Source organism: Drosophila innubila, chromosome 4 (genome assembly GCF_004354385.1).
Source record: "Drosophila innubila isolate TH190305 chromosome 4, UK_Dinn_1.0, whole genome shotgun sequence".
Lineage (NCBI taxonomy): Eukaryota > Metazoa > Arthropoda > Insecta > Diptera > Drosophilidae > Drosophila > Drosophila innubila.
Genome location: NC_047625.1, coordinates 507077 through 530952, shown reverse-complemented (window position 1 = coordinate 530952; position 23876 = coordinate 507077). Strand labels below are relative to the sequence as shown.

At 33.2% G+C, this 23876-nt stretch overlaps 3 protein-coding genes across 7 annotated transcripts; 1 reads left to right on the top strand and 2 right to left on the bottom strand.

The window, feature by feature from the left end:
* The first annotated feature begins 268 nt into the window (after window positions 1-268).
* On the top strand, window positions 269-3241 carry LOC117787302 (phosphatidylinositol 5-phosphate 4-kinase type-2 beta). Of its 3 annotated transcripts, none has more exons than XM_034625988.1 (10): window positions 269-460; window positions 834-995; window positions 1065-1162; window positions 1696-1945; window positions 2045-2175; window positions 2243-2411; window positions 2523-2674; window positions 2741-2835; window positions 2908-2972; window positions 3076-3241. In XM_034625988.1, exons 2-10 carry the CDS (start codon window positions 858-860, stop codon window positions 3190-3192), a joined length of 1215 nt encoding a protein of 404 aa, XP_034481879.1. In that variant the 5' UTR covers window positions 269-460; window positions 834-857; the 3' UTR covers window positions 3193-3241. The 3 variants fall into 3 exon arrangements, with proteins under 3 accessions (XP_034481879.1, XP_034481721.1, XP_034481796.1); XM_034625830.1 differs by having other exon boundaries at window positions 831-995; XM_034625905.1 differs by having other exon boundaries at window positions 269-496; window positions 831-995.
* LOC117787209 (DNA ligase 1) lies at window positions 3190-14687 on the bottom strand. Its single transcript, XM_034625713.1, has 14 exons — window positions 14675-14687; window positions 13476-13532; window positions 13060-13332; window positions 12867-12959; window positions 12585-12730; window positions 12465-12521; window positions 7917-8026; window positions 7173-7853; window positions 6654-6790; window positions 5529-6047; window positions 4693-4838; window positions 4554-4635; window positions 4377-4479; window positions 3190-4048 (listed from the first exon to the last, which is right to left on the bottom strand). The coding sequence occupies exons 2-13, from the start codon at window positions 13488-13490 to the stop codon at window positions 4477-4479; spliced, it is 2262 nt and encodes a 753-aa protein (XP_034481604.1). The 5' UTR covers window positions 13491-13532; window positions 14675-14687; the 3' UTR covers window positions 3190-4048; window positions 4377-4476.
* Window positions 14688-17176: 2489 nt separating this feature from the next.
* LOC117786709 (putative dual specificity tyrosine-phosphorylation-regulated kinase 3 homolog) lies at window positions 17177-23253 on the bottom strand. Of its 3 annotated transcripts, none has more exons than XM_034625183.1 (6): window positions 23196-23253; window positions 20999-22799; window positions 19637-20538; window positions 18397-19030; window positions 17918-18325; window positions 17177-17849 (listed from the first exon to the last, which is right to left on the bottom strand). In XM_034625183.1, the coding sequence occupies exons 2-6, from the start codon at window positions 22749-22751 to the stop codon at window positions 17530-17532; spliced, it is 4017 nt and encodes a 1338-aa protein (XP_034481074.1). In that variant the 5' UTR covers window positions 22752-22799; window positions 23196-23253; the 3' UTR covers window positions 17177-17529. The 3 variants fall into 3 exon arrangements, with proteins under 3 accessions (XP_034481074.1, XP_034481154.1, XP_034480989.1); XM_034625263.1 differs by having other exon boundaries at window positions 20999-22788; XM_034625098.1 differs by lacking the exon at window positions 23196-23253 and adding an exon at window positions 22997-23167.
* Between the last annotated feature and the right edge of the window lie 623 nt (window positions 23254-23876).

The following is a 23876-nucleotide window of genomic DNA, read 5'->3' as shown; positions in this document are numbered from 1 at the left end:
CTATTATGGCCAATATAACTAATACAGACAATTTTAAAAGTTCGCTTCCTAAAAAAATATATATTTAGCTAAAATAAAACTGATTTTATAAAAAAAAAAGGATACTAACTTAATCCCATATTATTTGTCGTTGTGTGCATATCTTTTAATTTTCAAATTAATGTGACCAAAAAATCATTTTCCTCTTATATCGATAAGCAACCCACAGCCGATATCGTAAAATTTCATTATAATTTAGTATCGATATTTATAATTCTAATCGATTTTCAACCTTGTTTGCTAGCAGTGTCGATAAACATTTTTACGGACAGAGAAAGATAAAAGAAATTTTCATAAAATTAAATTTCAATAATGTCAATGTCATTTGTGATTTAATTGAAATAGGATATTTCGGTTTTACCTATTGTACACACATACCGACCGACCGGCAGTTGCACTTGCATCTTGATTCGTACAACATGTACGTCTTTCAATGAGAGCAAACATATATATGTATGTACATCCATACATATGTATGTATATTTGCATTTGTGTGACTCGCGTTTGTCCCTGTGTATATGTGTATATTTACGAACATGCATACATACATACATGCACAAATATTCGTCATAAATTTGCCAAAAATAAAAACGATCAGATACTGTTATTAATTTGTTCTGAATTGCCAATTATGTTTTTTTGCTAAATGAAAAAATGTGTGTATGTGAATATAATTTGTATAATCGTATACATATTAAAAATGTATCTATGCACATATATAGATACATACATATGCACATATTATGCATTGAGTTTATAATTAATAACAAACTTTATTTCAAATTCAAAAACAGCCAAATTAAACAAACTGGATAAAAATGGATAAGAAGATCTCGTCAACTTCACAGCCGCGCATTTTGAAGAAGAAGCATTTTCGAGTTAAGCATCAGAAAGTAAAACTATTTCGAGCTAATGAACCGATTCTCAGTGTATTCATGTGGGGCATAAACCATACTGTAAGTATCTGTATCTGTAACTGCATCTGCAACTGTATCTGCATCTGTATCTACCTTTATGTTTTGCAGATAAATGAATTAAGTCATGTGAACATACCAGTAATGTTGCTGCCAGACGACTTTCGGGCATATTCCAAAATTAAAGTCGATAATCATTTATTTAACAAGTAAGAATTGTAAACCGATTAAAATTGGTAACCGTAACTGAAACTCTAACCGAAACAAGACTTTTTTGGTATTTCGAAACCGAAAAACCGAAACTATTCAAACAGAAATAACCGATTAGTAACCGATCCATGTGAAACGGTTAGTTTCGGTTTAGTCAAGCAGTAAATTCATTTATGTTGGGAAGTTATCATCGTTTTTCAAACTAATTTTGATTTAAAATTTTAATATTGAACTTATTAAACAGATTTTTATCGAGAAAGAAGAATTGTTTATATATTAACGTTCCTATACCATTTCTACTACTTCTCATGCCGATATTTTAAAACCGAAACTTACAAAAACCCAATATCCGTTACGAAACTTAAAAACAAAGAATACCGAAAACCATAATACGAATATAACCAAAACACTTACTTTAATCGATATTCGATTCAATTAAATACCCTGGTTGTAATAATAATATTTTAATAATAGTAATATTTCTTAATTTACTGCAATGTAATGTATTTATTATAATCCCAATGTTATCTAGAGAGAATATGCCGTCACATTTCAAGGTAAAAGAATACTGTCCTTTAGTATTTCGGAATTTGCGTGAACGCTTTGGTGTTGACGATGTGGACTATCGCGAGTCCTTGACTCGATCACAACCTCTGGCAATCGACTCATCGGGAAAGTCGGGAGCACAATTTTATCAAAGCTATGATAAATTCTTTATAATTAAGAGCTTAAATTCCGAAGAAATTGAACGCATGCATGCCTTTCTTAAACATTACCATCCAGTAAGTCAAAATACATAATTAATGTTTTTGTAATTGTAATTATACTATATATATATATATATATATTAATATATATATATATTATATTTTGTTAAACAGTACGTTGTTGAACGGCATGGAAAGACCCTGCTGCCACAATATTTGGGCATGTACAGGATTACTGTGGAGAGTGTGCAGTATTATTTTGTTGTTATGCGAAACGTTTTTAGCTCCCAGCTAACTATACACAAGTATGAAAAACTTTACAAATACTCATATATCATATTATATCGCACTAACATTGGTTTTGTCTTATAGAAAATTTGATTTGAAAGGTAGTACAGTGGATCGTGAGGCTTCGGAAAAAGAGCTTGAGAAGCATCTACCCACATATAAAGACAATGACTTCATAAAGCAAAAGGTCAAGTTAGAGATTGGAGAAGAACCCAAGAAGAAATTGTTGGATACTCTAAGCAATGATATTGATGTAAGTAAATTGTAGCATTTAATAGCGTTTCGAATTTTCATTTCTTATGTTTAGTCTTATAATTTATTAATAGTTTATTAATCTCTTATATGCATTTATAATCCTGTACAGCTCCTAATCAAGTTGCACATTATGGACTACTCTCTACTTGTTGGTATACATGACTGTGTGCGAGCTGAGGAAGAGGCTCTTCATGGGGACAATACGTTGGCCACTGGACGCAGTGAGAATAGCGAGAGCGAAGAGTGCGATAGTGGTGAACGGTAAATATATGTCCAGATCTATCTACAGATCATCAACATAATTAATATGATATAATCTATTAAAAGCTGGACGTATAACACACCACCAGATTCCCCCAGAGGTGCACAATATAAGGAAGTTGTATATGAAGTCGACATTTACGCCATTCCAAGTATTGAAGGTACTCGTCTCGATTGATTGATATTTAGTTCATAAATATTATAGATCAATATCATATTAAACAATCTTACAGAAAGACGAGAGATCTATTTTATAGCTATAATCGATGTTCTCACGCAATACGGTGTTAAGAAGCAGGTAAAAACCATAAAACAGAAATTTAGTAATTTGTTACTTTTATTTACTTATTTACCATTCAATAGTAATATAATATATTTAATTTAAACATGGTTTTTTTTAGGCAGCAAAAGCGGCAAAGACAGTTAAATATGGTAGTAATGTTGATGGTATATCAACATGTGATCCTGAACAATATGCCAAAAGATTCCTGGAATTTATGGATAAAGCTATAGAATAAGATAATAACTTGTATTTGCCACATTAAAATCAATCATGTATACATATAAAATATGTCGTTACATTATTCCGCGTTCTGTGATTAATCACAATTGTTGTAAGCAATAAAGATCGAAAGGAATATATATATATATATATATTCCAGTCGAAAGGCGATAAGCATCATATTATTTTAACAATCGAATTTCACAACAAATTCAGTAAAAAATTTATAATAGATTTAAAAAGATGTATGTAGGAATTTATATAATTATTTTCTGTTCATTTCTCAGCCACAAGTTACATTACTTTAAAATTTGGGAACAGAATCTGAAAAATGTATTCAAAGCCAATCGAAACTTTCTAAAGAGACTGTTGTTGCAGAATAATTAATTAATTAATAATTTAATTCTATTTTTAATTCGCTGTGCGTCTGTGCGCTTCGTATTTCATTTTGATAAGAGACACTTTTGTCATCCTTACTTGTTAATGCCAAAACGGATCAATATAGAATACACAGTTTGTGAGTTTGCTTGAAATATCTTAAAAAATAAAAATGTTTTTCATACTAAAGCTGGATCGTTCTGATTGATCGTTCCTATGGCAGCTATATTGAAATGTCAACCAATTTGAACCAAATTCGGTAGAGATATACAACATATTACCATATACCCAACCTGCGAGATTGGATGATATATCTTAAGAGGAAGTTAAGCGAAAAATCATAATTTTCTTAATTCAAAAATTGATAGCTCTAAAACTACTGGTTTTAATCTAAGATTGTGTATGAATGAAATATAGATATATTAATTAGCTTTTAGAAAAAGTAAAGCTTTTGAAAATCCGTTTTGGCATTGGCATGACAAAAGTGGGCGCACCTGTAAAAAAAGTAAGAAAAAAAATCCAGATTTTTAAAAAATTCTAAAAAAAAACTGCTATAGAAAAAAAAATGTTTTTCGTCGTTTGTGGCCAGAAATCTATCCAAAAAAAAGTCGGTTTCGTTCGTTTAATTTTTGTGCTGTTGCCTAGTGTAATCGACGCATATAAATCGCAATAGTGTTTGATTCAAACTTAATTATATTCAGCTACAACTGTAGAATAATTTTTTTTGTATGTTAGGCCTTTCAATTAATATAATAAGCAGGTAAAGAAGTTTTATAGATTAGTTTTGCTCAGAATTCCCCTTCCGTCTTAGTGCTCACTTACGTCGTAAATGGAAACTACGGTTTTAATGTTCAGTCAGAACAAATTATTTTGTTTAACGAGATTAAGTGATTCGGTATTTAGCTTTCCATGTCCATTAATGTTACTGAAATCGATAAAGATACAAATGATCAAATATGACTCAGTAAAGAAGGGAGTAAAATAGATAGAGATACTGACAACAAATCGATTAACCTGATACCGGGGACCGCTTGGTGATTTACGTTCAAAGTTCGTCATATTTTCGAAGCGCTCACGTATTCTGGAAATACATGATTTAATATAATAATATTAAAATAGTTATAATATTATGACTAACGTTTTGGCACTTTCTATTGTTGAATCATCGGAAACCTGCTGCGAATAGATATCGACATATCCCTCATTAAGTTCGCGCTTGATTTCATTCACCTGCCACTTTTCAAATTTGGCGCGTAATTGTTTTGCCCGAGCTGCATTTTGTGCCTAGAATCAAGAATTGAATTATAAGTACTAATATAAAAATTGCAATATATCAATTATTTCAAAACTTCAATTTACAACAAAAACACTTATTCCTAATTTTTATTTAAAAAGTGCAAGAAATAATTAAATTTTCATTTTTATTTAAAAGTTAAAGAAAATGAAGAATGAGTTTAGTTTTTGATACTTATTTTAAGAGTTACAAAGAAGAGTTATTTTGTAACTTTTTTTAAAAATCACAATAAATAAAAAATTTATTAATAAAATAATAAAAAGTAGGATCCTTTATATTCGTCCTTGAAGGACATGTGGTGAATAAGAATATATTTAAATTTTGGTAATACACCACTTGGTTCCAAAGATATTAAGCTTAAATTTTATATTTTGATTTGTAACTTTTAAAATATAAAATCAAAATTACTCTAATTTTTAAAAAAAATCTAAAGTTAATGTTGTTTTTACACTTTTAAATAAATATTGATATATAAACATTGTTTTCCACATTTAAAATAAAAATTATTTGAAATTAAATCTAATTTCGACAAAAATAGGAACTTTGATGTATTCCATTTTATCCTAACATATTTTTCTTTCACATTGATTTATTTAGTTAACATTTTAATTGAGAACTCTTATTTGCGGTCTTGTCTAAAAAAAACTAATTTGCATCTCAAAGATACAATATTTATTTACCTCTTTGAGTGCCTCGTCATTATTGGAATGAATATCCAACATTTCTTTGTCAAGATCGCTTTCTTCATCGTCACTCTCCTCGTCCTCATCCTCGTCCTCGTCTTCGTCCTCTTCGCTATTTGATTTATTATCGTAAGAACGACGACCATCTTCGGGGGGAGGAGTGAAACACTTGAGTGGCCTTGGACCCTTCAGTTCCGTTCCCTTGCATTTTCCCAGCTCCATTTCGCGAAATTTATTTAGCATGGTCGACGTGGTCTGTGTTTTCTGGAGCACATTATCGTGAAACGATGTTGATGACAATTTCCCATTTAGTAAATCATCCAGTTGCTCAGCATCCGAATCGGGTGTGGGCATTTTTACAACCCCTTCCCGAGGTGGCGTTATCCGGAACTGTCGTTTTTTAGCATCGTTGGGTCGATACGTTTCAAAAAATTTGAACTTTTGACTTATTTCAGCTGTTGCTATCTTAACATCTTCTGGCTTTGCGTCGGATTTGACCACGTCTGTATCGCCGTTCTGAACATATTTAAACAATGAAATACTTGAGAATATTGTGAACATTGATAAAATCGTAAAGTATAACCAAGGCTGCAAACCGGGTATGAATCGAACTTCGTAGAACCGGTTCGGTTCGGGTTTTTAAGCAGCCTGAACCGGATCATAAACCGAACCGCTTTCTAAAACATAAGGTTCGGATCGTACAAAAACTAATTACATAAATTATATGGTTTTCTAGTATTACGCATTTATTTGAGACTTTGGATTGAATAAAGTCATATTTAAATATTCAAGTAAATTTAAATTATCATCAAAATTTGATTTCTTTTAAAAAAAATATATTTAGTTTAAAATGTAGAGAAAAATGTGTAACAATAAAAATATTTTTTTGTATAAAATTGAACCAAGGTTCGAACCCAAACCTTGGGTTCAGGGGGTAAATAAACCAATTCGCAAACCGAACCAATGTCTTGCTCTATGGTTCGAACAGCCGAACCGAACTTTTAAAATTTTTTTTGGAGGTTTGCAGCCTTGATTATAGCTCTTTCTTTTTAACGATATCTAAAATTTTAAGAATCGAGAAAGAGTAACAGAAAGTAATATAAAATAATTAAACAAACATACCGCTGGGCTTAATTGATTTTGGCTTACGCTTTTGGTAAGCGTGGCTGATCTATTTCTCTGTAATTCATGGGCATTTGTATTTGATGTCATATTCGCATCGAGCTCCATGAAAATGCTGCGTGACTTCTTGCTTATACCTACAAATAGAATGCAATGGATGCAAATTTTAACTAAGTAAATCAATTGGAATAACTCGGTGGGAATACACCAAAATTGCAATTTTAGTCGTAATTAGCTATATCAACCATAAACATCTATTAACGATTTAATATAGAATAAGAATATTTTTAGATTTTGCAAATACACAACTTGGTTCTAAATATATTCAGATTAACTTATATTTATTGAACTTAAAAGTAAACTTTACGGAATAACTTTAATTTTTAAAATAAAATTAAAGAATAAGAATTATTTTTTTATTTTTAATAAATAATCCAAAAATATGTTTTTATTTTTGTAACTTTTAAATCAAAACAATTATAATTGTAAATAATTATTAGATATTTATATATGACGTACCCGACTCGAACACATCAGCATCCTCTGAGAGTCCTGAGCTATTTGGGTGGCTGTATGGGTTTGTCTCTGGGTCATAGGATTTGTCCGAAAACATTTGACCGTTCTCAAATCGATCCTTTATGGAACGCGCTGCCACTCCAATGTCCACTCCAATGTCCGGCTTCTTTCCAACGGAAGTTATTGCCTGCTCCGATTCAGCGACCGCCTGTTGATACATCTCTTTAATCTTCGCCTGCTTACCCATGAATAGACGTGATCGTATGTTTTGGATCTCCTGTTTTCGCTCCTCACGGCGCTCTTCCTTGGATTGCAGGTGTCCCTTCTCGAACCTGGTCTTGATGTCATTCATGGCATCGCCCAGTCCGATAGGTCGCTCCTTTTGGGTGCATCTCTTGGAGCGTACCAAGTCGGCATCTTCGTTCTTCTCGTCGTAATCTTCGTCGGGACTCTCATCACTGTTATTATCAACAAGGAGACCAAATTCGTTTTCATTGTCGCAGCTATTTATGCGGTATTTTGTAAGGATCGAGGTGCTCCGTTTAATCACTGGACGTTGCTGTATTCGCAATTGCTCCTCCTCAAGTTTCTTCTGTTCCACATTCTCAAATACTTGAAATCTTGAGCGGACATTCAGTTGCAGCTGATGCAGCTCATCGAGTCCCAGATCCGGTTTGTCAGATGCTACAATTCCAATTTACAATTTACAATTTAAATTAATATAATAAATAACTTTTTCAGCTTTACCACGCACAACATCCGCCGGAAGTTCAGTCGGCTGACTTTCACGAATTATAAGCTCCGCTTTGCGAGCCTTCGGTTCATCCGTCTGTTCAACTACCTTGGGTGCAAACAGCCTGTTGGGAATAATAATTCAAATTCAGAATAAAATTGAAATTGAAGTATAAAAACTGTTCACTAATACGTAAATAACGAAGAGAGAGTTCTTTGTTTGAGCGAATCAGACGTGTTTTATTTGGCTCGTAAATTTTTATCTGTTTCTGTGAATTATAACACACCGCTTTTATATTTTTAGATCTAAAATTGTGGATAAGTGAACAAGCTATCGACTTGCTGTGTAAGTTGTAATCATTTGTGCATTGTGGTCCTAATATAAAGCTTTTTATTTTTGCTAAACTTAGCTTTGCAGTTTTCCTTAAATAATAACATTCTTGTGCGTGTGTTTGTTTGTGTATTTCGGCTTTTGCTTTTCACCTCGCTCACACAAGTTTGTCGTTATTGTAAGCACAGCGATTGTTTTTGTTTGTGTTCATCTCCTTATCTCAGTTTCGGCTCTTCGCACATCTTAATACATTTTTTTGTGTGTGTGTTCGCTGTTGCATTTCGTTTACGTTAAGCAGCGCGCTCTCACAAGCAAATAACTTTTGTGTTTTGCTCTCTTGTTTAGAGCTTCATTTGAGTGCCTCCCGCTCTATTTACGTGCACAATTCTGCCTATTTATTTATCTGTTTAACCCCTGTTGGAAATATGTCGTGCTGCAAGAAAAACTGCACTATCTGAGCAACCGAGATTTATTTATTGTTGGTTGTGTGAGAATATCATGCATGCAAAGTGTGCTGGTCTTACAGGTCGAGAGTGTAATAAGATCATTGCCGTTTCTAAAAAGGAATGTGGTGCAGTGAAATGGTCTTGTCCAGCATGCATCGACATACAAATTGATTTTTCAAAAATGTATAATTCTGTGAGAAACTAATTCTCAAGACTTAATAAAATGGCTAAGCTTCTTTCGAATGATTTTGACTCTAGTCTGGATTTGCTTAGCCAATATATATTTTTAACTCACCACCTGCTTCTCAATTTTTAGCAGTTCCCCCTAATATACCGGTTACTCAGCCTCCCGTGACTCCATTGGTATCTCGTCACTATCAAGACGCTTCGCCAACTTTGTCTTTATCGGCCTCTCCGGGTATTATTAACCTATTCAATTATCCTACACCTTCTGCAGGTGATTCTATCACTCAGACAACTGAATCAGCCCAAGTCATCGTGTCTTTGGTGCGGGCTGGATCATGTTGTTGCTCCTCGTAAGCAAGTATTTGTGTCTAGGCTATCCTCGGACTCTACTTGTGAAAATGTAGAGGCATACATTTCTAGCAAAGTCTCTGCTAATGTCTCAATCACTAAATTTAATTTTGCTACGGCCCGTGAAATAGCATCTTTTAAAATAAGTGTCCCTCACGACTCATTTAGTGTCATTTGTGATCCAACATTTTGGCCACCACATATGATTGTTCATGAGTTTAAGCCCAAAAGGCGTAGTGAATCCTTGCCTGTTTCTCTTACAGCCGGCAGTTCCAACGTACTGGAGCCCGCTAGTACGGCTTCAAAAAAATAGACCTGCGGCCCGATTTTGCCTGTATTCATTATCAAAATGTAAGAGGCCTCCTTACTAAGCTTAAAAATCTATATTTGAGTAGTATGTCCGTTGATTCTGATATAATTGCTTTGTCAGAAACTTGGTTAAATCCTACAGTATCTGATTCTGAAGTTATGTCAAATAATTATCTTTTATATACAAATGATCGACCGCCTCGAAGTGGTCAGAACGCATTACTTTCAACGACTTATTTATTGTGCTGGGTGATTTTAATTTGCCTAAAATTTCTTTGTCATTTTTCAGTAGCACAAATTACCTTGTTCCCTTAAGCCAAGATAATTTTTTTGATAACTTGCTTGATCTCTCATTTTTTCAAATGAACTCAATAAGAAACCATAATTATCGAATTTTTGATCTGGTTTTTATTAACGATTTCGCAAATACTGCCGTCTCTAGGGCATCCCCATTAAGTATTCCAGAAGATTTAAATCACCCTACTATAGAAATTTCTATCTCAATCTCAAAACCTTTTAGTCCACCTCTATTATGTCAGCAATCACCTCGTCGTTTTTTTCGCATGGGAAATTATTCATTGCTTCATGAACTTATCCTTGTTACCGACTGGTGCTTTTTAGAGAAAGCTACTGATATCGATATTGCCCTTAGTTCTTTCTATGAGACCCTAAATGCACTCTTAGATGTGTGCATTCCAAATTATGTTTCATCGTCTGGTTCTGTAAAGCCTCCTTGGTTTACACCTAGACTTTCTTATTTAAAGAATATTAAATCCCACAAAAAAACCTCTACACGAGGTAAAAGTCTAGTGACGAAAGCAATTTTTAGCCCCAAAATTTCTGATATCCATTTTTGTGACGAACAAATTCAGTTTAATCTAAAAATTTTAAATAAAAATATAAATTAATAAAAAAAAGCGAAAATTGGCATTGTGCACTGTGAGCAAAAAGGGTGAGCTACTTTGTAAATAAAAATTACTTTTTGCGCAGTGCCGAATGCCATTTTTCGCTTTTTTTTTATTAATTTATATTTTTATTTAAAATTTTTAGATTAAACTGAGTTTTGTTCGTTGATTTCGCCCGATCGGTGCTATGACAGCTATATGATATAGTGGTTCGATTGGAACCAACTTTGGTCAGAGTATATAAGTCTAATTTATATGCATATTCTATTAGTTTGGTTACGATATCTCGTAAAACAAAAAAGTTTTTCATACTAAGACTTAATATTGGGCCGATTGGCTATATGATTAAGTGGTCCGATAAGAACTAACTTCGGTCAGGATTTTTAAAACTGACTTAAATGCATATGCTATCAATTTGGTTAAAATGTCTCACTTAACAACCAAGTTTTTCATACTAAAACCTAATTTTGACCCGATTGGTTCTATGACAGCTATATGATATAGTAGTCCGATTTAAACCAACTTTGGTCAGGTAAAACCAAGCTAAATGCATATTGTATCAGTTTGGTTCTGATATCTCATAAAATTAAAAAGTTTTTCGTACTAAAACATGATTTTCGACCGATAGAAAAATGTATTATTCACTTAACAGGTAATATCTTCCAAGCCCCTCAACCAAAATTTATGTTTCATATACCAAAAAACGCGAAATTGTGCGTTTTACAACATAATAATTTAACAGAAATCGTTAGAGCCATTTTGTCAGAAATCGCCAAAATGTAAGCTTAAAAACATTATATCACCTGTAAAATGTTACCTGAGTACCCTCAAACACACCTTTCCAATGATATATAGGACATATCTGTAGCTGCTATGGTTTGGAAACTGTTGAGGTTTCAATTTTAGCGGGATTTAGCGTTTTCCCTCTAAACTAGCGGTTTTTTAAAAAAGTCGTAAAACAAACATTTCTACATTTTCGAAAAGGAATAAATCCCCATCATTACATTTAAGCTTCTTTAGCGCTTTGATGGAAACAGACAAACAAACTGACTTTTCATTTCATTTTGGGAAGTTCACTAAAATTTTCAAATTTATTTATCTTTTGAACCAGGTTTCGGATTTAGGTGATTGAGGTATCAATCGACGCGTATTTTTAAGTGGAATTTTTAAAAAATCAAAATTTTAACAAAAGGCCCCAACAGCCCCATTAGCTGCAATCATTTAAATTTTTCCCCTCCCACTTACACCCCCGTATCCCATTACCCAGGTTGGTTAGAAAAAGTTTTAGTATGCCATTTTGTAAGTTAGGACGAAACCTTTCGATCGGTATATAACTCGATCTGATCGGACAGTCGTAGCTAATTTTCCAACTTAGCTGTATATATTGTTAGTCGCCTTTCGCACCCTTCGTGCTGCTTTCCGTCACTAACGCGAACTGCCGTCCGCAGTGATTTTCAGTTCATAATTTATATTTAATTTTATTTGTATTTGTAATCTTTAACTTAATTTTTATACTTGGTAATTTTTTCTTTGCCGACTGCTTTTAGTCGTGCATAAATAAATAAATAAAAACGCAAGCGAAAGAAACAACTAGAAACAAAATTATGTACTAGTTTTGACTGTTACTTATCAACGAAATAATAAAAGTTGAAAAAAATTAGTCTTAGTCTTTCTCAAATCAAAGTTATTTCAATTGTATATTACAGAAATGTGTTCTTTCCAAGAGATGCAAATCGAAAAGTTAGGGAATATGTTCATGATTTCATAAAGCTTATATTTTTAAGTTTGGTTAGGCTAACCTAACTTAATATTTATAATTAGTATTAATTTAAATTAAACATACGAAGCTAAAATTAATTTTTATAATATAAATTAGAACTTAAAATCTATTATTTTCCAGTATATTTGGGATTTTATGAACTCGCAACTCTTATTTGTCATACAAAATTAAAAATTTTAAATTAATTTTTATGTATATTTTGTAAATTTTCATAAAGTTATTGAAAAAGAAAACAAAGTGATTTGATTTAAAACTTACAACTTGAAATGTACGTTGCAGTAGAGATTACCTTCGTGGCTCTGGTAATTATCGAATCTGGAAGTGAATTAGGATATTAGTTACAGTTGAATCGAAGGAAGAAACTTTTTCAGAACATACTTAAGCTGCTTGGCGCAATCCTTGCAACGCAAGCAAGTCTTGTGATAGATTCCTTTATCGCCTTTGAACTGAACTATAATCTCCTCCATTTTATAGACTGGTCTGTTGCATTGCCGACAGTTTGTCTGTTGTTCATCCTGTGGGTTCTATTAAAGAAAACAACTATAAATATAGCATAGCTCTATTTTAAATATATTAATTAATTAAAATGTCTAGCTTGAGTTTGTACAGAGGATTATTAATGAAATTTTAGATGTTTGGATTAATAAATGATTTGCTTACACTGAATATTTCTTGAGCTTTACTTGAATCACTTGAACGTACATGGATTAAGCTGCGCTTCTGAAGGGCGTCAAATTTATTGAAACTGCTCTTCTAAGTAATAAATACATATAAAAATAAATTATTATAAATTATTATGAAATGATGATCATCAAGTTCATCAAGTTATCGGATAAATTATATAATAGCTTACCACTGATATATTCTGGCTGTCGTAATCATGTTTCTTTGATTTTTTTGATTTTCCCTTTTTCTTTGAAATATTATTAGCGTCTTTCGAAATCATTGAGGAGTCATCAAAAATGATTCCAGAAACTGATTTGATATCTCTTTCCGCATCTGTGGTTCCCGATATTTCCGACTCGATTTTCTCATTTTTCTCGAAGATTTTTTTTATTACCTTTTTGGATGTTTTTACGGATTTGGAAGCCAAGTGCTCTTCCTCGGCACTTATAACAGTTTTCAGCTTGAAAATATTCATAAAATTATATATATAAAATTATATGTGCCAAAATTCAGTAATATAACCTAAAAAATGCTCTTGTGAAGTGTTTATGAATTTAAATAATTTTAATAATTATAAAAATTTTAAATATTAATAATACTCACTTTTTTAGATTCCATTACGGCAAACTGTTCCAAATATAAACCGAACTGTGTGATTTCCTATACCATACATATTAAAAATTCAGGTTAAGAAAGTGTCTTGACATAATAATGTACACAAATTTTCTTACAAAATATATAAATTTTTATATAAAAAAACTTATTTACTTATAACTTACTTATACCTATTTTAGTCGAGGTTTTTAGAACAAGCTGAAAGCCCGTAAAACAATTTCATCGAATTAAATAAAACAAACAATAAGTAAAATTTTATTTCTTCAAAATACTTTCTTCACTAACTATACATTTATATTGTTCAATAATTTACAATACTTTTTGGTTAAAATAATTGAGACAATTTATTTATAAACTCAAAGATACTGGGATAATTAGTAATCAGGGCCACAGGAGAGAACAAAACATAGAAGGGATTGTGTTTATTTATATAATATCTTCGTTTACCTGAGACCTATGCATGTACTACATGTGAACATATGCTATCCTAAATACTTGTACTATCTATGCATGTACTTTTGTATGTATGTACGCGTATAAAAATACGCATTCCTTCGGAATTCGGGCACATCGTAAATTCAAATTCGTAAATACATACGTGCGTGTGAGTGTGTGTGTGTGCACACATGTAAATGAGCAAGGTATATACTCGTACGTAGGTATCTATATAGATGTAGATATAGGTGCAGCTGTGTCAGCATCTAACCATCAAAATTCGTCGGCTCAATCTTGAAATGCTATTCTATTTTTGTATTCAACTTATTTTTCAGTGTGCCGATTTTTACTTTGAATATTTGTAACTAACTAGAAATGCTAATGAATATATATTTTTTTTTCAATATTGTCTTCATTTGAAATTAATCGGATGTAAATACCTTAAATTAGTTATAGGAACATGAATAGGTTAATGTTAGTGAATCACTGCATTCATTAATCAATTCAGTATTTCAACACATTTCATTTTTCAGTTTATAAAATATTTATTTGGAACTATTTATAATTATACTTTGTATGGGTGTGAAATTAAAATTGAAAATTTTATGCGAGCCTCAATATTCAATTACGTTTATAAGAAGATTAAATAGTTAGTTCATAAACAGTTAGCACATTCAAATTTTTTAGCCGTTGTCAACTAAAATACAACAAACTTCTCGTCAGTTTTTTTTAAATTCAAAACGAAAACGAACCGACTGTTCACATCCAGATACGAGCACACAATTAGATGAGAATTGAGAAAGAAGAATCGCTAAGCAGCTTATGTATCAGTCAGAGCTTTTCAAGTTGTCGACTAGAAACTTTCGAGATTTCACTCTCTTGCTCTTTCTCAATATTAAGGTTAGGTCAGACAGGCAAAATATTTGTGTCAAAATGACTACAATTTTGCACAAATGCTGTTACAAACGTCTGACCGCCTAAATTTTTCAGCACTAAATTTTGGGAAAAGGTGTTTGCACACATTTTGAAGCTAAATTTTGCTTTGTATTTGCCCTTGTCTGAACACTGTGGGACCACACAGTAACTAATTAAACATAGTTTGTATACGTTTGTACTTACAAAAAAAATGCTAGTACAAACTGTGGAAACGTTTTTAAATTTTGAAAATGAAAAACGGTGCTGAGGACTATGAATAGACTCCGGTAAAATTTTTAACAAATAAAAATACAAGTTTAGGCAGATTTAATTATCAATTTAATTATTTAAATTAAACAATCTTGTTATTTTTATTGTGTTTTTGTAAATGTTTTTTAAAAAAAGGTTTGTTGAGTGTAATTTAAAATTTTTGCAATTGTCGACAAATGCAAAATTTTCGACTGTCAAATGGTGTCAAATGGTATTATGCGGGACTCGAAAAATGTATTTTAATGACCTGTAGCTGTCATCTCAGAATCAATATAAGCCTGGCACTTGCCGCAATTGTCGAACGCATTGGAGTGTCTTTTTTTTGCAATTCTTGGGCCAATTAGACCCAACTGAAAATAAAAACTTATGAATTAATAGTGTAAGCAATTGCAAACTATTAAGATCTTACCTATTGATCAAAATCCGCTGCAATCATTCGCTAAAAATTTGTATATAAACGTGGAATTTCCAGGCGTAATTCATTTAAGAGTTTAACGGTTTACCCATCGGTTTCAACCTCTTCCGCTGCACTCAGTGCATAAATTGATGCAGCAGCAAAGCTCACAATTTAATTAATTTTATTGCTTGCCGACTCCATGTTTCAATGATGACAATGCAGTAAGCAAAGCATTGAGAAAAGTTGGCATTTTAATTAGTTGACATTTTGTTACAAAATTAAGTTTGTGTCAAATGTGTGGGCACTTCACAAATTGTTTGCATGCTAACCGAGTTTTGTACTTAATCAGCATTCCCAACTATTTCGATGATTTTGCATATCGTATGACCGACGACCAAAACTTAGTCACCATTTTTTTATTTTGTGCAAACATCTGACGTTTGATTATGTGTTAAATATTTTCCCTGTCTGGCCTTACCTTTAATCTCATCCTCATTTTCTCTGCAAATTAAAGAGAAATTTGGGTGATTTTTTTTTCCATTCGTAAAATGGTGTCATAAAAATAAACAAGTTTTCAATTTTAACACTTTATTCAAACGTTTAATTTTGAAATTTGCATTATTTAATATGCATGCATGTTTATATAAATATTTATTTTATTGCCTACTTAAAAGCTAAAATTAATAAAACTGAGATAATAATACCTATGAAGGAACAAATTATACATACATATAAAAAAATATAAATAATTATAATTAAATTTAATTAGATAAGTTGAAATGCTTAAAATAGAGATGGAAATCTATATCGATGGTGACAATTTTAATTCACTATTATTTTTATGAGGTCTAGGGGAGTTTATTTATTTATGGTAAATAATAATAAAGGCTTAAAGGTTCGTAAAACGGAATGAGAGGCTTTACATATACGTATTCTGACCCATTTCCATTTCCGTCGTCTGTCTGATGTCTGGTGCATTTTAGTATATCTGCCTTAAAGCTATTTTGATGATGTTTGTTTGTGTTTGTGTTGAATGAATTTGTTAAAGAAAGGATTGTTTGAAAATCGAATTGTATTAAAAAACGATGGTATCTTTAAGATATCTCAACCAATTCAATGTATTTTAATTGAAAGACAGTTGTATTATTATGTAGATCTGCTACAAGAGTATAAAAATCTGCGGGACCCCAAAGATAACTATTTTTTCAGGATTACATTATCTGAAGGCAAATATCCCTTCGATACTAACCATATTTCCATCTTTTTTTTCCATCTCTTATATGAAAGTTCCGATAAATGAGCAATATGAAATATTAGACGATACGATGCAACTTTGCTGCGGTTTTGTGGTTTAATTTCTTTATTTGGAATTAACTTCTTAAGGCATTGGGCAATTTAACGAGTATTAAATGTAAAGACGTAAGCAAAGAAGTAATCCACCAAATAGATTCAAGTCGAAATATGTGCGAAAAATACTGATTATTTGTTATGTTTATTGCAAGACTCTTAACGCAGTAAATGAAGATGGAAGAGAACATATGCAACTAACGACTCGACTCGTTAGTTGAATCGTTAGTTATTTATCAGTAATCGATATTATGTATGTATATACGCTTTAAACTAAATATCAAAGTCTCATTGACTAATTTGTTAATAATTAAATGCAAACGCGTTTATGGATGCCATTGAATTGGTCTGTATGTGTGTGTGTTTTATTTTATTTGTTGTATTATTTTGCTTGTGTAATTTAGCCAGCTTGAGATCTTTGCATTAAAGTGCTGCCCATATACATATATATGATTTATATATCATAAAACCTGCAAATGGTGTTAGACCTGCGATCGAGCTTACATACATATATAGTATGTATATAACCAAGTTAATAAGTTAAAGTTTATCACTTGTATGGCAGTGTGTTGTGTTGTTGTTAATTGAAATTGGCTAACAGCAATTAAACAATAACAACAACATTACCGCCGCTCCTCAAACTTTAAGATGCATTTCAATAAACTTGCGCAAATTTTGCTAAATATTCTTCGATGGTGCTTTAAGAAAAGTTTGTTGTGCGTGTGTTTGAGTGTGTGTGTGAGTGTGAGGGTTGCTCATCGGTATCGGTAGCGGTTGATCAGAAGCACTATACGCTTTATAGCTGTCCATATCCATATCAACCAGACTCATAGCAGCAAGTCCCGAATCAGCAGCAGCAGCAGCCTTTAAAATAGGCGTGGTCGAAGCGGCGTATAAAGAAAATGAATTTGGGGTAGTAATTGATTCCGCCGGTAAGTGAGTCAAAGATTTTGTGACACCTGCCTTCAACGAGTTGATTGTGGAAATATTGGATAAGCCTGAAATAAAATGCGTGTTTTGTATAATATATATTGTATCTGTACAAATTGTCATCCGATTGTCTTACGATCACATCCGTTAGCAGCCGTGTATGGCATATATGACAATGACGATGGATACCTTGAAGTCGAAGTGTTGGTGGTGGTGTTTGTGGTAACACTATTGATCCCATTACGTGACTGCATTACATAGGCGGTACTGCTCTCTAATGAATTTAATGGCAGAGCAGGAACAGAGGTCTCTCTCTGAGTTGTGCTACAATTTACAGATGTCTTGCCTATGATATTGGCTAACAGATCAACAGAGACGTTAGTTAGTTGGCTAGTTGGTGATTGAGTCATTGAGCCACCGCTTATTCCAATTCCAATTCCCATTCCCACATGGTTAACGCGTCCACTGCAATTGCTGTTCTCTCTCTCTCTCTCGGATCCTGTCGATGTTGTTGCGATCTCATTGACACCATTTGTATTAATACCTGAATGTAAAGTTTATTGATTATAATTTTCAATTTAAGCACTCATAACTCCTGCTTTTGTTAATACTAACCTGTGACTGGAGATTGATCGCCACTGATGCTGCCACCACCAATACTGCTAGACCCACCACCACCGCCACCGCCTCCACTTCCACCACCACTTGTACTGCTTGGCGGTCTCGGCAATCGACGACGAAGCCATGGATGTTTCAGGGCCTCCGAGGGCGTTAAACGCTTTTCCGTATCCCATTCGAGACAGCCACGTATGAAGTTGAGAAACAAGGGATCCTTGCAGCCGTCCAGTGCCTTGGAGAGGCTCTTTGAGCATGGTGGGCCACGTGGTTTGCCTCGGCGTGACTGACCGCCAATAAGGACGACCATGCCATCGGACATTGTGCGGACAGTACAATAACGCGGATAACCTTTGGGACTGAAGAAGGTCTTAGCCCGCTTTGAGTTGGCCAATAGAGCTTTCGATGGCATTCCAAGAACTTCGATTATGCAGGCCAATTGATCGCTCTCATTCTCGCCGGGAAACAATGCGTGACCCGACAACAGTTCAGCGAGAATGCATCCCAGTGACCACATGTCAATGGCCCTCCCATACTTAGCTCCCAGAATAACCTCGGGGGCCCGGTAAAACCTTGATTGTATATATGTATAGACACGCTCACTTTCGAAGCAAGAGGATCCAAAGTCAATAACCTGCAAAGTATAAAATGATATTGTATATAAATATTATATTGGTACAATTATATTATATATATATTTTTAATAATTTGCGGCGGATGTATTCATTACAAGTTTTATTACAAAAATTAATACAAAGATTAATTTTGAGTTCTACTTTACGGCTCGAAAGAAAAATAAAACTCATAATGTAAGGATTATACCATTAGTATTTTATTTTCCTTACATTTTATTAACGCAATAAATAAATATATAGGTTCGTCTTGGCCCACTGAATAAAAATATATATATAAATGTTTCCCATAAAAAAAATGAAAATTACAATTCAAGTTTTATTTTTGAGCGAAAATCATCCCTTTTTTTGTGTTAAATAAAATAAAGCTCAAGGATTAATCACTATATTATGAGTCGTCCTCAAAACTAAATATTATTGTTACAGTTTAAGAGTATGACCCAAATTGTACTATCATTTTGTGAGTAGATTCATAAAAACCGTGAATTTGTAAATCATCGCTATTTTAAAGGTACCACTAGTGAATGAATTTTTCTTTTTAAAGATAAAACAAAAAAATTATTATTTACAGTTCCTGATAATTTGTACTATTTGGGTAAAACCATTACCTTAATGCCTGATCGACCTTGCTGTTTTAATAACACATTTTCCGGCTTCATATCACAATGAATAATCTCATTCTTATAGAGCGCATCCAAGCATTGAAGCAGCGAATGAGCAAATTTCCGCACCAATTGTAGACTGAAACCCTTGAAGCCGTTCTTCTTGATCAGCTCATATAAATTGATGCTCAAAAGTTCAAATGTAATGCACGTGTGATTTCGAAAGGTGAAATAGTCATACATATGTATGATATTCATGGTATTGTATTTATCATGTCTTCTCAAATGATGCAATATTCGAATTTCCTCCTGTGCCTGACGATGAAAACGCTTCTCGTTTCGCACAATTTTGAGAGCGACATGTTCATGAGTCTTATGATCATAGGCCTTGATCACTTGGCCAAAGCTGCCTTTACCAATTATTTTCAGCATTTCATAGCGATAGGCAACATGATCATGTGGTATGTGTATATATGCACCCTGTTCATTATCATAGTCCGAGTTGTTGGGTCCATAGATCCCTGGACGTTTCTTTGCATTGGCACCAATAAAATAAATTTGCGGATATGCCAAGATCTCACTTCGTTCGTATGGCGTCAATTTATGCATATAAAGTATCATGACTTGTTGCGGAGATACAACCAATGCCTTTGGCTTATCTTGTAGGGCACTTTTCTGTTGACCAGACATGATAATTTGTTCATGAAATGAGTATTGATCGCTGGCTATTATCGACTGTGATTTCTGATTGTGATGTTGCTGATGTTGTTGGGACGATATCAAGGCCAGTGACAGTGACTCCACAGCAGCAGCATTTAAAGATGAATCCTTAATAGGCGAATGCTCCAAGGGCGAATGCTCCAATTTCGTGACAGGTGTGACAGTTGTTAAGTTCGAAAGTGAGCTGCCTGCAAATACAAATTATTTATATAAAAATTTTAGCTTTCTAGGTCTAACGGTTTGTTCTCCAGTCAGTGCATCGGGACAAAGAGTTGTATATATATAAATACTTTCGCAATTTAAAACACATTTTCTCAAATTTCCAAAGAAAAACTTTTCTAAATATAAGAAAATTAACCTATTTTTTATGTAAAACGTTCTTTAAATGTCTTAGACCCTTTTTTAAGATCGATTCTAAATTCTTATTCAAATGACATATTTTATTCATTTGGAAAAGGAATAATTTCTAAATTATAAGAAACAATTTTTAAATTCTCAGAAACAAAATCTTAAAAGCTCAAGGATTAAGATACAAATTTTTAAAATTTAAGAAAATTAGCCAATAACTTACATTGTATTAAATTAGTTACGTATAAATGATTAACGAAAATACAAATAAAAATAATAATTGCAAATGCAAATTCATACCTTGAACTGATATTGAGACACCACATCCGTCTGTAGTTGAATCTGCCGTGTAGTTGGAGATCTCCAATCTACGATCTTTGCGGTCGTGAAACAGAGTTGTCGTCGTTCCATAATTACTGCTAAAATATGGAATCGTTGAACATGCATGCTGGGTTAAATTATTTGGATTTGCAGCTCCAGCTCCAATACCGCATCCACTTTCGCTTGGAGCTTGCGCTTGTACAGTTCCAGTTCCGTTTCCTGGTCCTGAGGCTTGAGGCATTGAGGCCATTGTGAGGAGGGCAGGTGATGCAGCTGCCTTATTGATTTTCATTTCAATCGGAACCGATTCCAAGTCTCCGATGCCGACTCCGGAGTAGACACTTGCTCCTGTGCCTCCTGATGATAACTGCACATGACTTGGTTTCTGTTGGGTGCCAACCATATCGTTGCCAAATATATTGTTGTTTAGCTGAAGGTCTGGTTGGTTATACTTGCAAGTCTTGTTCTTACTATTGTTGTTGTTATTATTAAGATGTGATGATGATGATGATGATGATGATGACGATGATGTTGGGATGTGCTTTTTATTGAGTTTTCGAGGAGTTTCAGTTTCAGGTTCCTTATTGGTTGACTTTAGTTCCGCATTGTATTGAGCATACGGTATGATTTGGCTTCCTTCAGCCGTATTAATCATAGAGGAACAGAATTTGGTGGTGGTGGACGTTAGATTCAGGCCCAGATTCTTCTTTAACTGTGGCGAACTATATGACAATGACATCACTGAATGGACTGATTCCGATACCGACACAGGTTCCGAATTTGAGGCTTTTTTCTTGTGATTCTTTGATTCTAGGTGGCTTTCAAATTCGCTGGTACAGTTGGGTGTTAAATACGTTGGTATGTCTTCCAATATCTCAAATGCAGTACCATAACAATCACGATCGCTGTACGTGGTCGATGTCGATATCGATGTCTTGGAATCAATGGAGGATAATCGGCTTTGGCGTTCTAATCGATGACGAGATATCCTTGTTGGTTGGTATTCGAAGTGAGTGAGGCTATCGTTATCGTTATCTAGACTAGTACTATCATTATGTATTTCGTCACATATATCGGATTCGAGCACATGATCAGATTCAGTTTCGCATTTGAATTCGAATTCGGTTTCTGTAGTTAATTGGGGTGAATTTAAAAATGAGTTTTGCCGTTCGAATCTTCCATTCCCTCCGTATCTCAATTCTTCTGATCCCTTGATTTCCAGCGATCTTTGTCGAAAGTCTATAGATAGAGTTGTTAGGCTAAATAAGTTACTAGATAACCGAACTTCTGGCCAAATGCAGTTTCTTATCGATCGCGATCTTGTCCTAATCTGACTGTCTAAGGATCTTCCGCAACATTTCAAAGGGGAATCCGAACTTCTTCTATTTCCATAGACTCGATTTTCACTTGGGTAGTCTTTATTTAATACCCTAGCATGGCTACAAAAATGTCCCAAATTTCCCAACTTGAATGTCCTTTCGTTGTCCACACTTGTGCTTAAGTTGAGTCGACTTAAATTGGAATTTCCATACCTTGACTTGTGATAGTGACTGTGATTCAATTGATATTGTTGTTCATGCTGAATCAATCCGTATCCACAAATTCCATTCACAAGCGCATTTGTAACCGAATAACGATCTAAACTTTTGATTTCCTCTAAACTCTTACTCTTCCTCTTTCCATTTGCATTTAATTTGTTTGCTTCCACTTTGCTTCCACTTTGCTTCCACATCCAATCATTTGTGTCACTTTTATTTTATAATTGTTCACTTTAATATATCTCCATTTACTTATGAAAATAACTATGTTTTGTAGCCAATATTCGGAACAATCAATTGAAACTACAATATGTATATGTATATATGTATGAAGTAATACAGGCTCTTATCGATATATCGACATAGCAATATCGATAAGCACCATACACACACACGCACGCACACAAGCTGAATGTCTACGCTATGTATATATACATACAAACACACACAAGCACCTACATACAGTATGAATATATGCATACATATTTTCGCGTGTGCAATAATTTCAAGTGTATGCAATTGCAATTCGAGTGGTCAACAATTCCTATTATATTTAATGTCAAGTACACAACAAAACTTTAAGCTTATTGTTTATTGCAGCTGCGTAAGCTGCACATTTACAATTTAATACAATTCACACACTGGAAAAAAACACTGTTTTGGCCCAATCGTTGCCACCCCATCCAAGGGTACACAATTTTCCGATCTGGCAGCATGCACTTTGGGTATATTCACGATTGCCACACTTGGCGTTTTTGAGCCAAAACTGGCTCTTTTTTCCCGTTGGCGCAATACCACTTTTTTTTTATTGGAATTGCCTCTTTTCTGCTTTAAACAAGAGTTTCTTGAAAACTATTCAGAATGTAATTTAGATCTAAATTTTTTCGCTACCAACAATATAAATGTATTGTACAATTGTACTAAAATTCTCAATGTTATTGCTAATTTAAAAAAAATGAGCTTTTTGATATAAGTTTAATTTAAATATTTTATGATTTAAAAAAATTTTTATATACGTGTTAAAAAAATTCCGTTTTGCAAATAATTAGGTTGCTTTTTAAGAATTGGGAAGTCTTCACGAAATATGCTTTTTTAGTAAAATTGGCTATTTTTAAACATTTTTTTTGGCGCTTTTTTATTTTATTAAGTGGCAGCCGTGTGTATATTGCCAAAATTGGTAACTTAGAAATTGAAAACTATAATTTGCTTAGTTTTTCGAATTTCCGATAATAAAATGGTAATTTTACTTGGATTGGCACTAAATACAAAATACCGAAAAAGCATCGATGCTTTCGACAATATTTAGTACCTAAAAAGCT

Coding starts and splice junctions, on each gene's coding strand:
- LOC117787302 (XM_034625988.1), top strand. CDS start 858: ATGGATAAGAAGATCTCGTCAACTTCACAGCCGCGCATTTTGAAGAAG. Junction 1,163..1,695: donor GATAATCATTTATTTAACAA/GTAAGAATTGTA, acceptor AATGTTATCTAG/AGAGAATATGCCGTCACATT. Junction 2,973..3,075: donor AATACGGTGTTAAGAAGCAG/GTAAAAACCATA, acceptor GGTTTTTTTTAG/GCAGCAAAAGCGGCAAAGAC.
- LOC117787209 (XM_034625713.1), bottom strand. Junction 12,522..12,584: donor GATTGCGCCAAGCAGCTTAA/GTATGTTCTGAA, acceptor ATTCACTTCCAG/ATTCGATAATTACCAGAGCC. Junction 7,854..7,916: donor TCCGGCGGATGTTGTGCGTG/GTAAAGCTGAAA, acceptor TTGGAATTGTAG/CATCTGACAAACCGGATCTG.
- LOC117786709 (XM_034625183.1), bottom strand. CDS start 22,751: ATGTGGAAGCAAAGTGGAAGCAAAGTGGAAGCAAACAAATTAAATGCA. Junction 20,539..20,998: donor TGTCTCAATATCAGTTCAAG/GTATGAATTTGC, acceptor TTGTATTTGCAG/GCAGCTCACTTTCGAACTTA. Junction 18,326..18,396: donor CGATCAATCTCCAGTCACAG/GTTAGTATTAAC, acceptor CTTTACATTCAG/GTATTAATACAAATGGTGTC.